Raw genomic sequence first — 13,563 nt, 5'->3', positions numbered from 1 at the left:
GGAATCATGGAAGGATGGAAATGGCTTTCTAAACATGGGAATCGAGGTGAGGTGAAACTGGGAACGATGATTGCTGCTTTGAGACTCGGTCAGCCACGTGTCGCATGCGGAATAGGGTCTCCCGTTTGGGCACACACGACCTGGTGGTATAAGATTATTTTCCCAACATGTTACAGAAAATTTTGTCTCTGTCATATCACATGTCAAGATGTTAATAGTTGGGTTGTAGTAAATTAGAAGGACCTTGAAGAGACTATTCATAAATAAGCAAGTCCTCGATGGGATGTCATCAGGTCTTCTCTTCTTTTATACTGATTCCAGCTTGACATGCCATGGAGCTGGCGAGCTTCGAAGTGAAGGCGGAGAACAGCGTTTCATTGTCGAAAAAAAGGTAGAAGAACCATAAATTGCTTGTGAATACATAGGGTAGGTAGATCCTTACAATCTTTATTATTTGTGTAAAATAAAACAAATAAAGCAACGCTGGCTTAGGTTAAACCCTAACCGTGATATGGCTACAACCGAAAATTGCAGCTGCATCAAGTAATCATGCTTTGCTAAGCAGAATTTTCGAGCGTGTAGGCACCAATTGAATTCACGGCGTAACCGGTAGATCCCCCAAAGAAGCCCACAATTTTGCTGTTTGGAGGCACGGAAAACCTGAAAGCGGCGCCTATGTTGGCACTTCCGAAAGGTCCATGAGTTTTGCCGAGGTTGGTGACCAGCTTAAGGGAATATATAGCAATATTATTTGATCTTCTTTCATGTTGGTGTGTTCCTGACAGCTCCGTCACAAACTCCCTAGGGCCTAGGTGAACTGTTTGCTGCCAAATGGACAGGGGAAAAAACGTGAGTGATGCTATAATTTTGGCAGCTCAACGAACAACGACATGAAGCGTATGAAACTCGATCTATTGTTGACCAAATGCATGAGAAAACAAATAGTGAACCAAACTCACCCTTTTAGCGTCGGGGCCATGGCCGTTATTACCAAAAAGTTCGCTGGAGTTTTCATAGCCATCTTTGCCGGTATAATTGAAACGAAGTCCATTAACAGCATGATAATAGATGAATGTCACACTCTTTAGGCCTACAGACATGTTTGGGTTGAAATGATGAAGTTTGTCACTCGTTGTTCCGCCCCATGGTCCATTCTTTATGGGAGTGGGGGTAGGAGGCTGAATCGGCTTCGTGGGGGCAGGAGGTGGCTGAACAGGAGGCTGAATGGGCTGGGTGGTGGCAGGAGGCGGCTGAACAGGAGGCTGAATCGGCTGGGTGGTAGGAGTCTGCGGAGTGGTGGCCGGAGGCTCCGGCTGCCCCTGTATGCAAGTAGTGAAACTTTGTCAGCAATATTCTTTCCTTTGAGAAATGCACATCCAACTTGTTCGTAATAGTAGAAATAACAGCAGAACCAAAAAATGTACAATTTGGAATACTGGTAGATCTACCGGTAGGTTTGCGTGATCCAGCTATAAGGATTAGCAAAATACGTATGTATGTATCTAAAATCTAAAGACTGAGTGTGGAAGTTGCAAGTAAATCTGTACAAAAATTGAATAGAAAGTTCACCTTCCTGCGGCAGAATGCCTCGATAGTAAGCTCTAATACATCTCCTTGTCCATCAGCTAATTTTTGATGCATTTTCCTCTGGATGACACCACGCGCCATAGCGAACTGACCAGTCCCACCAACAATAGCCCATTCACCTTGTTCCTCAGTAGTTGCTCCCATTACCGCAAGCGTGGATCCTTTGAAGCTATGTGATTCACAAATATCAGATGCACACACCAAGAAAATGTGATACTAAAAAAGATAACATGCTAGCACATTACAAGACAAAACACATACAAGTTACCTGTCAAGCTCGAACACTATGATGAATAAATTGCAGCAGTCAGCAGCGGCAGCATTCATATGCATGCCTTTTGCATGAGCAACTAGCTTTGCATGCGCGGCCACACCATCATATATTGCCCAGTCGTTGATGGTTGTGAGACAAATGTCAGTAGCACCAACTCCATCTATCACTACATACTGGTTTTTCTTATCCCCAGACCTGATCCTGTGCAGATACAAGCTTTGGAAGTCAAGCTTAGTGTTTTCCACCAGCGCATTGGCGTAACTAGTGATCTTGAAATTGTCCATTGAGAGGAGGAGGGGGTGGAGGGGGTGAGGACAACTGAGGATACCTATCAAGTGTAGAGCTTCTCTTTTGCCTTGTGTGATTTATAGCATCGACAGAACGCTACCAAGTCTTGGTTCAAATTAGTTTCACAAGTCTTTACATTTAGTCTCAGCTTGTTGGTTGGCTATCTCTCCAACGACTCATCTGTTTTTTAAGTACATAATGGCTTATCTTCATAATGATGTAGAGATAACAGAACATGTACAGCTAGGCCCATCATGCTCGACACACCTAATACATCATACCAAACAGCACATGAGTACAGCTATTATTGCACGTCACATGGATGCAAAAGATGCCTAATACATCATGACAAAGTGCTGTTACTCCATAAACACTTCCGTTAAAAGTATTCACCGTCAAGTCTACGCCTTAATGAGGACCATGGTGGATGGTGCGATGGCTTGATTCTATGGCCGGCAATTTGTATGAAGAAGGTTATCTTTGGTGCTACATGTACCAAGGCTACCCCCAACCCTTCATTCTTGAACTCCATGGGACTCAAGCATGATGACGAAGGGAAACCGAGACGACTGTTCCTTCATAGCTGGGCTGTGAGGCAGGTGGAGAAAATGGTCAAGTTTTAGCCCAAGTGATCTCCGGTTAATCTTCGCAAGCCTATCAATAGCCTACCCATGGAGTATTGTTTAAGGTTCATATTTATGTGTGCCTGTGCGTGTTTGATCAAATTCACCAACGGGCCTCCCCGCATATTGCACTATATTTCCTTTTGGCTCATGAACATTGTCTCCAAATTATTTTACCAGTTACGGTGGAGCGCGCAACATGTTACTGAAAATCTTATCTCTCTCAATTTACATGTGAAGGATCGGATTGCATCAAGATGCTAATTCGTTTGCAGTAAATTAGAAGACCTTGAAGACTAGATATAAATAAGCAAGTCCTCGATGAGATCTCACCGGGTCTTCTCTTTTCTTATTATGACCCCAGCTTGACATGCCAAATGCAAGTATTGTATTCTCGTCAACTTGATCTCGCGATGTGGATCCAATTAATGCGTTGATTCCATTTTGGTGTGATTGGTCGGATCGCATCAAGATGCTAGTAACAGTTTGTTTGCAGTAAATTAGAAAGACCTTGAAGACTAGTCATGAATAAGCAAGTCCTCGATGAGATCTCATTAATCTCGGTGATATATACGTCTGACTTAATCTCGGTGACGAACACAATGACGTGGATCATTACAATGGATGTGGATCCCAATTAATGTGCTGATTCCATTTTGGTTTTCTAGAGCACATTCGAAGGATCAAGATCGCATCAAGACGCTAACAGTTCGTTTGGAGTAAATTAGAAGGACCTTGGAGAGACTAGTTATAAATAAGCAAGTCCTTGATGGGATCTCATAAGGTATTCCTTCTTTTATTATGGTTCTAGATCGACGTGAGAGATCACCGTGATCACTACAGATGTCCTAGACTTAATTCATTGCATCCTTGTCTGGAGCTTATCTACACAGCCGGCTTATGCCTAAGTCAAAACTTCTTCAAACAGAGCCAATGGCGCTGTTGCGGTCTTCACGGCCATGGCACAACGGCAGAGGAGATAACTCTCCTTATTCTCAAAGCAGCAGCTGCGTACATATACCCTAACCTAGTATAGTGTTATATTTGTGCCCGCAAATAGGTCAAGTATTCTACTAGAAATACTAAGTTTTCAATAAAAATATGGAAATACTATTGATCTCAGACTTGACGGACACACTAGCCTTTAATCTATAGAATACTTGACCTATTTCCGGCATCTCTACAGTTGGAGGTGTCAGACGAGCATCCATATAGTACACACCCTTATGTATGGTTGCAATAGCTTAAACTTGGCTTGGATCTATAGATCGGATCACAGTCAATCTAGTAAATTCAAGTGTCACTATTTTTTGCCAACAAGTTGTATAAACTAAGCGATGGGTGCGGATTCCAATTAATGTGCTGATTCCATTACATTTATCCAGAGCTTGTGCCTCTCCTAATTCTCATCTTATTTTCCAGAGGCATTGAGCACTAAACCTCCATGGCTCACTACAAGAAAAACCGTCATATCTAAATGGCATCCGATTGTACAGCTTTGCATTTTACACCTCGCAGAGGTAAAAGACAATGTCTATAGATCCGTTGGTAACAACAGTGTTACATTAATGTAGCAACACATACAAATAGAGTTTACCAACCCTTTATTTTGGGCCACATAATCCACCTTACAACATCGATCGACCTTTGACATTACTTCAGTCAAAATTTTAAAACCATGTAAAACATAACCTCAAACTCTAAATACCATACAAAATGCAACCCTTGACCCACAAGTCACAATTTGTCCGTCGCCTCCCAGCTGCCATCTGGACGCGGCGCCCACACTTTGTTCTGGCAACATCAGTAAGATGTTCAGTTTTCCAGCTGCAGCTGTTGAGGTGCGTCGATTGATGCATGAGTAATTAACAGAGATCTGCCAGTCCATCGTCTTCACATATTGCTCATTGTTTTTCTGAATCAAAGGGGTTTGCCCCCGCCACAACTTTTATCAAAGCCCACGCAGAAACTTTTTGCTCATTGTATCTGCAATAGAACGGGAAAAAGAATCTCTCACAAGTCACATAGCGGTGGCCTGCCGACGGCGTACACCTACGGAACTTGGGCATGCAGATGGAGTCCGAGTGAGGCTGCGAGATAGAGCTATCACTCTAGAAGGCGAGCCCCACATGCACGTGGTGAAGATTTGTAAATGCTCACATCTCCAGTCAGAGCTAATGTCAGATCCGAGCATCCAGCGCCAACAAACTGGGCTTGGTTAGCGAGATGCAGCCTAAATGAGTTTATTTATTGGGACCAAAACGCCAAGTCTTCTCATAGCTTAGAGACGACAAAAATTGTTTTTTATCAGCTCATCCTCACAGCTTCATCATTCATGAAGGGAGGCAGACATATCTCCCCCTAATTTTCGTGGCGACTGACAGAGCTTAGAGGGTGACGAGAGTAGATTTTCTACTCCTGGGTGTATCTACACCCGGATGAACAGTAAAAAAATACAAAACGAAATCATAAAAATCTGACACTTTAGGGCATCAAACATTTCATGCTCTTGCAAAGTTTCAACCACAAATATCCTTCGAGGAGCCCTCACCAAAAAACCCACTGCTCAAAGTTTATATGCACTTTTGAGCAGCGATTAGATCTGTTGCTGTCCTACACACAAACAAATTAAAACTTTATCATCTTCCTCAACAAGATCAAGTACGTCACTTGGGACCATCTACATAATGCCGTGATCATCGCCTATCATCTCTAGTAGATTGATTCGAGAAACCTATTTCCCTTGTACACTTGATATCTGTCACTAGCATAGCTTAGGTCATAGGTCAGGCATCATTGTCAGTCGTTTTAGACTTTGCGTCGTAGATGACACACATCGGCGACGGCTTTACAACATTACACGCTTACAATGTGTGGCAAAGGACCAGGCCATAAGGAAATCAACATGGAAAGGCCATAGCTTCTTGCAATTAACCATCGCAGATGAGTTCCTCATTCGCATCTGCGACATTGTGCTAAAAGTAATAATAGTTTATAAGTGATCCCCCATTATTTAGACCGCTTGGTCCTCCCACACCCTTATCCATTTAAAAAATCTAGCCTCGACGGTCCTCCACCTCGCCTTGGTCTGCTCCATCGCAAACTCCTCCACCTCGCTGTTGGAGAACGTTGCAGAAAACAAAAAAAAAAGTTCTACGCACACGCAATATCTATCCATCGAGATGCATAGCTACGAGAGGGGGGAGCATCTACATACCCTTGTAGATCACTAAGTGGAAGCGTTTATCAACATGGTTGAAGTAGTCGTACACCTTCACGATCCGTTTCGATCAAGCACCGAATGCACGGCACCTCCACGTTCAGCGCACGTTCAGCTTGATGACGTCCTCGCCTTCTTGATCCAGCAAGAGAGGCGAAGTGGTAGATGAGTTTCGGCAGCACGGCAGCATGATGACGGTGGTGGTGAAACAATTCCGCAAGGCTTCACCAAGCACGACGGTTTTGGATGGAGGACGAACTAGAGGGAGAGGGCGCGCCGGCACACGGCTTGGGAATTCGTCGGTGTGTGGCGCCCCCTCCCATCTGCTCATATATATAGGTGGAGGGGGGAGGTGAGGCAGCCTAGGGCGCGCCCCAAAGGGACCGGCGGCAGCCCTAGGTGCCTGCCTGGCCGCCCCCCTCCATATTTGGTGTGCGGGGGGAAGGAAAGGGGGGCCGGTTGGGGCGCCCTCTCTTTCCTTTGGCGCGTGGGCAGGGGAGATGGAGCACGCACAGTCCTTTGTGGGCTGGCGCGCCTCCCTCCTTTGTCCCATGAGGCCCAGCAAGTAGGTATAACCTGCCTGTGGCCTCTCGGAACCCCTTTCGGCACTCTGATAATTATCCGGTGCATTCCGAAACTCTTTCAGAACTCGAATACCTTCATCCTATATATCAATCTTTACCTCCAGACCATTCCAGAGCTCCTCGTCATGTCCGTGATCTCATCTGGGACTCCGAACAATATTCGGTCACCACCATACATAACTCACATAGTACTATATCATCAAAGAACGTTAAGCATGTGGACCCTACGGGTTCGAGAATGATGTAGACATGACCGAGACGCTTCTCCGGCCAATAACCAATAATGGGACTTGGATGCCCATATTGGTTCCTACATATTCTACGAAGATCTTTATCGGTCAAACCTTTATGACAACATACGTAGCTCTCTTTGTCTGTCAGTATGTTACTTGCCCGAGATTCGATCATCGGTATCTTCATACCTAGTTCAATCTCGTTACCGGCAAGTCTCTTTACTTGTTTCGTAATAAATCATCTTGTAACTAACTTCTTAGTCACTTTGCTTGCAAGCTTCTTGTGATGCTGCATTACCGAGAGGGCCCTGAGATACTTCTCCGTCATACGGAGTGACAAATCCCAATCTCGATCCATGCCAACTCAACAGACACCTTTAGAGATACCTGTAGAGAACATTTATGATCACCCATTTATGAAGTGATGTTTGATAGCACATAAGGTATTCCTCATTATCCAAGAGTTGCATGATCTCATGGTCGAAGGAACATGTATTTGACATTAAGAAAGCAGTAGCAAAAACTGAACGATCATATGCTATGTTAATGGATGGGTCTTGTCCATCACATCATTTTCCTAATGATGTGATCCCGTTATCAAATGACAACTCATGTCTATGGTTAGAAAGCCTTAACCATCTTTTGATCAACGAGCTAGTCTAGTAGAAGCTTACTAGGGACTTGATATTTGTTTATGTATTCACACATGTATTTAAGTTTCCGATCAATACAATTATAGCATGAATAATAAAGCTTTATCATGATTAAGGAAATATAATAATAACCACTTTATTATTGCCTCTAGGGTGTATTTTCAATACTCGCCACACTCCTTACCCATGGCCGCTCTCCTCCAAATATATGGCTTGTCCACCACATCTCAAGCCTTCTCTGCCGCACTGTCCACAAATAAATTAAGATAGGCCAACTAAACGCCAGAAGAACTCTTTCTTATTATCCAAAGAAATCCCACAAACATAAGGGATCAATGAAGATCCGATGGGTGAGTAACCCAAACAGATTGATTCCACATCAGGGGAGTTCTAAGAAAGAGAATAAAACTTTGCATTTGAGTCATCAATTGAACTACAACCCATAAACTTAAATAGTAGCATTAGTTTGAATGACTATAGTGTTGTAGTGAACAAAGTGTGCACTATCCGGCGTAATCAATAGCAAGTAATTAAATTACGAGTGAATAAAGTGTGCATTATCTGGGGAAGTTGAGCTGGACCCTTGGCCCCTGGTACTCTAGCGCCATGACATCATAAGCGCGTGCGACTAAAAAACATAGAACGTTATTCACTTCAATATATCATGCAAACAAGCTTGGAACTTGATGAAACGTGGCATGATGTCCTAATTGGACAACTGTAGGGTGTGATAAAAAATTGAGAGTGTTACGATATATAGTTGATGCACTTCGTGTACAAATCGAACACTCTCCAACAAATGGAACCACTCGCCTAACACATAAAATTCAGTTTTTGACAGCATTTCCCTTTTAAACTTTATCTATGTTAAATAAACACCACTGGAAGCGCCATGCTCGGTTTTGGGACTACGATCTAGGTTAATAAACATGATATGTGCAAGCAATTTCCTTGATGTCATGACTTGTGGCGGGCAGCTGTTTTCGGCCACCACTGCTAACTCGGCAATTTTTTGATGAGTTTGGGCGCGGGTTAGCAAAATATTGTAGCGGCGGATACTAACAATTGCTCACCACATGCACGTGGCGAAACAGTGGCAGACGCCGCAACTGTTGTTTTTGTCCCATGGCTAATTCTATGAAAACCTAGGAGTGACGGGAGAGAAATTGTGTCCACCACTTACGCTTTTTTGCATCCATTACTTGAATTTTTAAAAAATAACTATGGCGGGTCCTGGACACCACCCTCGACTAATTTAAGTCCACATAAGCCTTTTCCCAGTAGTACGTGCAAATGAGCGGCTGAATATTGATAGCTATATGAAGATAAGTAAATGATGGTAAAAGATAAGGATCAAAACACGGGCGAGTTTGACGATCGAATGGGATCGGATGGCTTGATTGACTTTTCATCACTCGCACATCAAACAATCAGTCTATTATACATGGGAATGATTAATGTTGATTTGGTTGCATTCCCGTACACAGGCTAGTAGGAGTTAACCTTTTTCTTCCGAAAATAGACTTTTGCCCCGGTTTGTAAATAAAGCGCCAACCACACTATACAGCTGAACGATAAAAGATAGTGTGGAAGCCTCTTACAAAGCAGATCAAAGGATAAACGGAAAACATAAACACATTGAAAAAATGCAAAAGTGCAAAAGATGACATGAATAAGCGCTGAACAAGAGCGCATGAGGTCCATCAGGAAACGCCACATCACATCTTAGGTCACCTGAGCTCCACGACAGTGCTCTGAAAGGGAAACGATACAAAGCATCCCCGTCGTCGAGTCCGTAGCGGACACAGGTTTTCAGCTAGAGCTCTTGCCCGAACAAGATCACCGCAACTACGTCCTTAGGAGAAAAGCGGCACCATTGGGCACCATTACCATTGGGACCGATACGTGGAGCTTTCGTCAGGTTCTACTACGAGCCACAAGTACCCTAGGACAACAAAACCCTAGAGGGAAGCCCCGTCGGGACGAATATGGGACCTTTAGAACCAGATCTGGGCGCTGCCACTGTCGCCGGCAGAGAACATGCTAGGGCCACCTGGCGCAACACCCCGTGCCACCCACACGATGAAGTGGCTCAGTCACCGTCCACACTGTGAAGAGCCTCAGCCACCGCGGCCACTCCGAGGCTCGCTGGAGAACCGGCCAACCGAAGCTTGACGAAGAAGTAACTTTTCCATTATTATCAAGTAAAGATATATGTGGTGCGTGACACATTAAAGCCGGAAACTGAGAATTATCTGCAGTTGATGTCTAGATGTGTAGCATCTTATGATCGATGCAGATCCACATCTAGGGACGGCTTCGATTTCATATTATCTAAAAAAAATAGCATCGATACAGGAGACCAGGACAGACTGCATCTTAGATATTTATATACATGTAGATGTAGGGAGGTTATATATGCATAGACAGACGGTAACTCAGTGAGTAAGCTAGCTAGCTGCTAACAAACCGGTACACTCTGCCAGCGGCACGCTCAGGATGGTGGTGTTCAACGACGATGAGAACCCTGCCAGTACCTTGAACAAAGGTACAGTCACTCATTCGGTTAATTTGATACTACAAGAGTGTTTCTATGAGTAGTGTTTATCATGAATTATATGCGTGCGTGCATGCGATATCGATGCAGGGAGCACCAAGGGGCTGGTGAAGATCCAAAAGCCCGCGTACAGCAGGGACGACGTGGCGCTGACGGCCGACGAGGTGACGGCGGTGATAGAGCTGAACGCCGCGCCCAGCGCCGTGGTCAGGGAGGGACTGGACCTTGTGGTGGTGCTGGATGTGAGCGGCAGCATGCAGGGGGAGCGGCTTGAAAGCATGAAGCAGTCGATGCAGTTCGTGATCATGAAGCTCACCCCCGTGGACCGCCTCTCCGTCGTCACCTTCTCCAGCCACGCCCAGAGGCTCTGCCCGCTGCGCTCCATGACCGAGTCTGCCCAGAAGGAAGTCAAGGCCATCATCGACGGCCTCAAGGCCAGTGGAACCACCAACATCAAGAGTGGCCTCGAGATCGCGCGGCAAGTCGTCGCCGAACGCTCCACCAAGAAATCCCGCACCGCCAACGTCTTCCTCATGTCCGACGGCGTGCAGAGCGCCGGTGAAGCCACGGACGTCGATCTTGGCAGTGCCAGCGTCTACACCTTCGGTCTAGGCAAGGACACAGATCACAAGGTACTCCTACGTAGCTACTCTATCTAGCTAAGTCCGAGTGTCCAACGACTAAAGGGGGCGATGCTGATGCTGATGATATCTTAATTATTTGATGGCATAAATTGCTAGCTGCTCAACGCCATCGCCAAGAAATCCCCCGGCGGCACGTTCAGCACGGTGCGGGACGGGGCCAACCTCACCAGGCCCTTCTCCCAGATGCTGGGTGGCCTCCTCACCGTGGTGGCGCAGGACGTGAAGCTCACCCTCACGCCCAAGACGGAGGAGGACGGCCTCAAGGCGATGGTGGTGCCCGCCGACACCGACTACACGCAGACCACGGACAGCGCCACCGGCGTCATCACCATCAACTTCGGCACCCTCTTCAGCGGGGAGTCGCGCAAGGTCACCGTCACCATGACGCTCTCGGACTGTGCCGCCGGCACCACGCGCCACGACGCGGTCCTGGCCGAGGCTCAGCACAGCTACACCGCCCAGTCCGTCGTGCACGGCCTCCAGACCCCCGAGAACCTCAAGATCTACCGCACCCAGAACCCGGCCACCGTCGCCGGCAGCAAGGCGCGCTGGGTGCTGGCCGAGCTGGCGCGGCGGCGCCAGGCCCAGGCCATCAGGGACGCCATGGCTCTGGCGGAAGCCGGCGACCTTGACGGGGCACGCTACAAGCTTGTGGAAGCGCAGAACGCGCTGGAGGACCTCGTGCTGGACGACGGCCAGAAGCTCATCGACTCGCTCCGCGCCGAGCTCGCGCAGCTCATCAAGCTCATGGCCACCAAGGAACTCTACGAGGCGCAGGGCCGCCCCTACGCGCTCGCCTCCGATACCTCCCACGCCCGACAGCGCTACGCCGACAGGGGCGACGAGACCGACGCCGTCCGCCTCTTCGCCACCGCGCGCATGGACACCTACCTTAAGCAGGCCAAGCAGTTCGACAGTGACCCCACCAAGCCGCTGCCCTCCGCCGCCGACGATGTCAAGGAAGAGATCGCCGCCAACCCCATGGCCGCCTTCTCCTCCGAGCTCGCCGTATACCTCCAGAAGGCAATCGAGGCTCTGCAGGCCATCGAGAAGATGATCAACCCCACCACCACCGCCTAGCTAGCTAGCCCATTTCCGCCTCAGTTTGCTTTCGTATCGTTCCTAGTCTCTCTTTCTCCTGCGCCCGCTGCTTGCTCTAGTTTGATCCTTTGGTTAATTATTACTTACAGTATCCAATAAGCGCGCCCATTTAGTGCTAGAAAAATCCATTTGTTTCATGATCAACTTGTCAACCCATTTGCTTCAGCGGAATAATTTCACTACCATCATCAACCGTGTTTAATTTCACTTCCCACCCAACCATGCATGGATGTGTTTTCATCCTCTTTTCCTCATTGTCTTTTTTTTAAAAAAAATCAACCAATTTGTTAAGTTTATCGTTTATGAGTATGTTTTGTTATGCCAGTCCTATTCATTAACACTAACTAAAGTAGAGGCATCAGGATTCTCCTCCCCGCCAAAGGCCGCCGGAGAGGAGGCGATTCCACCCGCTCACTGAAGGAACCTGGAGGAGAGAGTTTGGCCTAGCCGTCAAAGGATATGTGAGGAAAAAGGGAACGGGCCCTCATGACTTTGTTATGGCACATCTAAGTAACGTCATTCCGTTCGGTTATGTCTGCCGTAAACACCAGTCCTCCATCCTCTTCTACGTTGTAGTATGACTGGACGTTGTGTTAAAAAAACTGACTGGATGTTGCTTTTTTTAATAATTTGATTGGATGTTGCTTTTTTTAGACAATCTTGTAAAACTTTATTTAAGTTGTGACGATGTTTACAGGGACGAACAGAAGAACACCGGGTTGACCTAAGTAAACACGGCTGTCAACCCCTAAATACAAAACATGCTTCACTAGATTTTGAGCCTCAAAATTCGAGCTCCTAAACTCATGAACAAAACTACATAAAGTAAAAGTATCAAAGTACTCTATGATTTCATGTATGCATGGTAGCTCCATAATTTGCCTAGCTTCGAAGCTGTATATCATCTATCCCCATCTTGCAGTCAGACGTGACATGGTTTGTTCTTTGTTGTCCTTGTTGACTCACATCAAGGCTTTGTCCCACCGCCTACACACAAACATTAGGCCTGAGCTTACAAGAACTTTTGGACTTGTTTTGTCCACGATCGGGATGGACGTTTGTGCATATTTTGACAAAAAGTCAAAAAAGAGGTCCAGACAAAGGGAAGTTACATTGGCCAGATCCGGGCTTACAAAAAGTTGCTAAAAATCCCATGCACAATACACACGAACAGGGAAAAAAAGGTTGTAGCTCGTTGTTTTGCTTTTGATAGTCAAGGACACCACGGGTATTTTGAAGAAAAAAATTGAATGGGACACCAGAGGTTGTTATTCTACAAAATGACGCACCAAACGCATGTGTGTGTGTGCACAACGAAAAATGTTAGTATTGTTTCAAAATCACAAGAAATTAAAAATATGTTTGTAAAATAAAAAATATTTGCAAATTTTAAAAATATTTGTGAATCTTAAAAATGTCCATGGAACTGAAAAACGCTCAAGTTTAATGTTCATTGCGTACTTCAATGTTCATTGTGCCTTTTGAAAAATAATCAACATGTACTCTGTCGGTGGGTATTTTAAAATTTTAATATTCATCACATATTCGAATGCTATTTAAAAATTTGTCGCAAATTTTAAAATGTTCATCATCCATTAATATTTGTTTAATGTCATTCCAAAAATGTTCATCACGTATTTGAAAATGGTTAATGATTAACTTGTATATAAAAGTGTGACCAAGTATTTGTAAAATATTCGTCGTGTCGAGAGTGGACATGCAACTGGGTCGGGTCAGGGGCAAGTTGCGTGTTGAGGATGGACATGAAACTTAGTCAGGTGGAATTGTGTATCAAAGTT

The 13,563-nt window shown here is 45.7% G+C and overlaps 2 protein-coding genes across 2 annotated transcripts; one reads left to right on the top strand and one right to left on the bottom strand.

Moving 5' to 3' along the window:
• Positions 1 to 392: 392 nt before the first annotated feature.
• Positions 393 to 2,184, bottom strand: LOC123066882 (uncharacterized). Its single transcript, XM_044489869.1, has 4 exons — positions 1,856 to 2,184; positions 1,570 to 1,756; positions 960 to 1,319; positions 393 to 824 (listed from the first exon to the last, which is right to left on the bottom strand). Exons 1-4 carry the CDS (start codon positions 2,143 to 2,145, stop codon positions 558 to 560), a joined length of 1,104 nt encoding a protein of 367 aa, XP_044345804.1. The 5' UTR covers positions 2,146 to 2,184; the 3' UTR covers positions 393 to 557.
• Positions 2,185 to 9,961: 7,777 nt separating this feature from the next.
• LOC123068043 (E3 ubiquitin-protein ligase WAV3-like) lies at positions 9,962 to 11,800 on the top strand. The gene is made up of 3 exons (XM_044490560.1): positions 9,962 to 10,010; positions 10,110 to 10,651; positions 10,760 to 11,800. The coding sequence occupies exons 1-3, from the start codon at positions 9,962 to 9,964 to the stop codon at positions 11,741 to 11,743; spliced, it is 1,575 nt and encodes a 524-aa protein (XP_044346495.1). The 3' UTR covers positions 11,744 to 11,800.
• The last annotated feature ends 1,763 nt before the right edge of the window (positions 11,801 to 13,563 follow it).

Source organism: Triticum aestivum, chromosome 3B (assembly GCF_018294505.1).
Source record: "Triticum aestivum cultivar Chinese Spring chromosome 3B, IWGSC CS RefSeq v2.1, whole genome shotgun sequence".
NCBI classification, from domain to species: Eukaryota; Viridiplantae; Streptophyta; class Magnoliopsida; order Poales; family Poaceae; genus Triticum; species Triticum aestivum.
Note: the sequence above shows the minus strand (reverse complement) of the source record. Positions and strands in the feature narration are given on the sequence as shown.

Coding starts and splice junctions, on each gene's coding strand:
- LOC123066882 (XM_044489869.1), bottom strand. CDS start 2,145: ATGGACAATTTCAAGATCACTAGTTACGCCAATGCGCTGGTGGAAAAC. Junction 1,757..1,855: donor ATAGTGTTCGAGCTTGACAG/GTAACTTGTATG, acceptor TGAATCACATAG/CTTCAAAGGATCCACGCTTG. Junction 1,320..1,569: donor AGGCATTCTGCCGCAGGAAG/GTGAACTTTCTA, acceptor ACTTGCATACAG/GGGCAGCCGGAGCCTCCGGC.
- LOC123068043 (XM_044490560.1), top strand. CDS start 9,962: ATGGTGGTGTTCAACGACGATGAGAACCCTGCCAGTACCTTGAACAAA. Junction 10,011..10,109: donor TGCCAGTACCTTGAACAAAG/GTACAGTCACTC, acceptor ATATCGATGCAG/GGAGCACCAAGGGGCTGGTG. Junction 10,652..10,759: donor GCAAGGACACAGATCACAAG/GTACTCCTACGT, acceptor ATAAATTGCTAG/CTGCTCAACGCCATCGCCAA.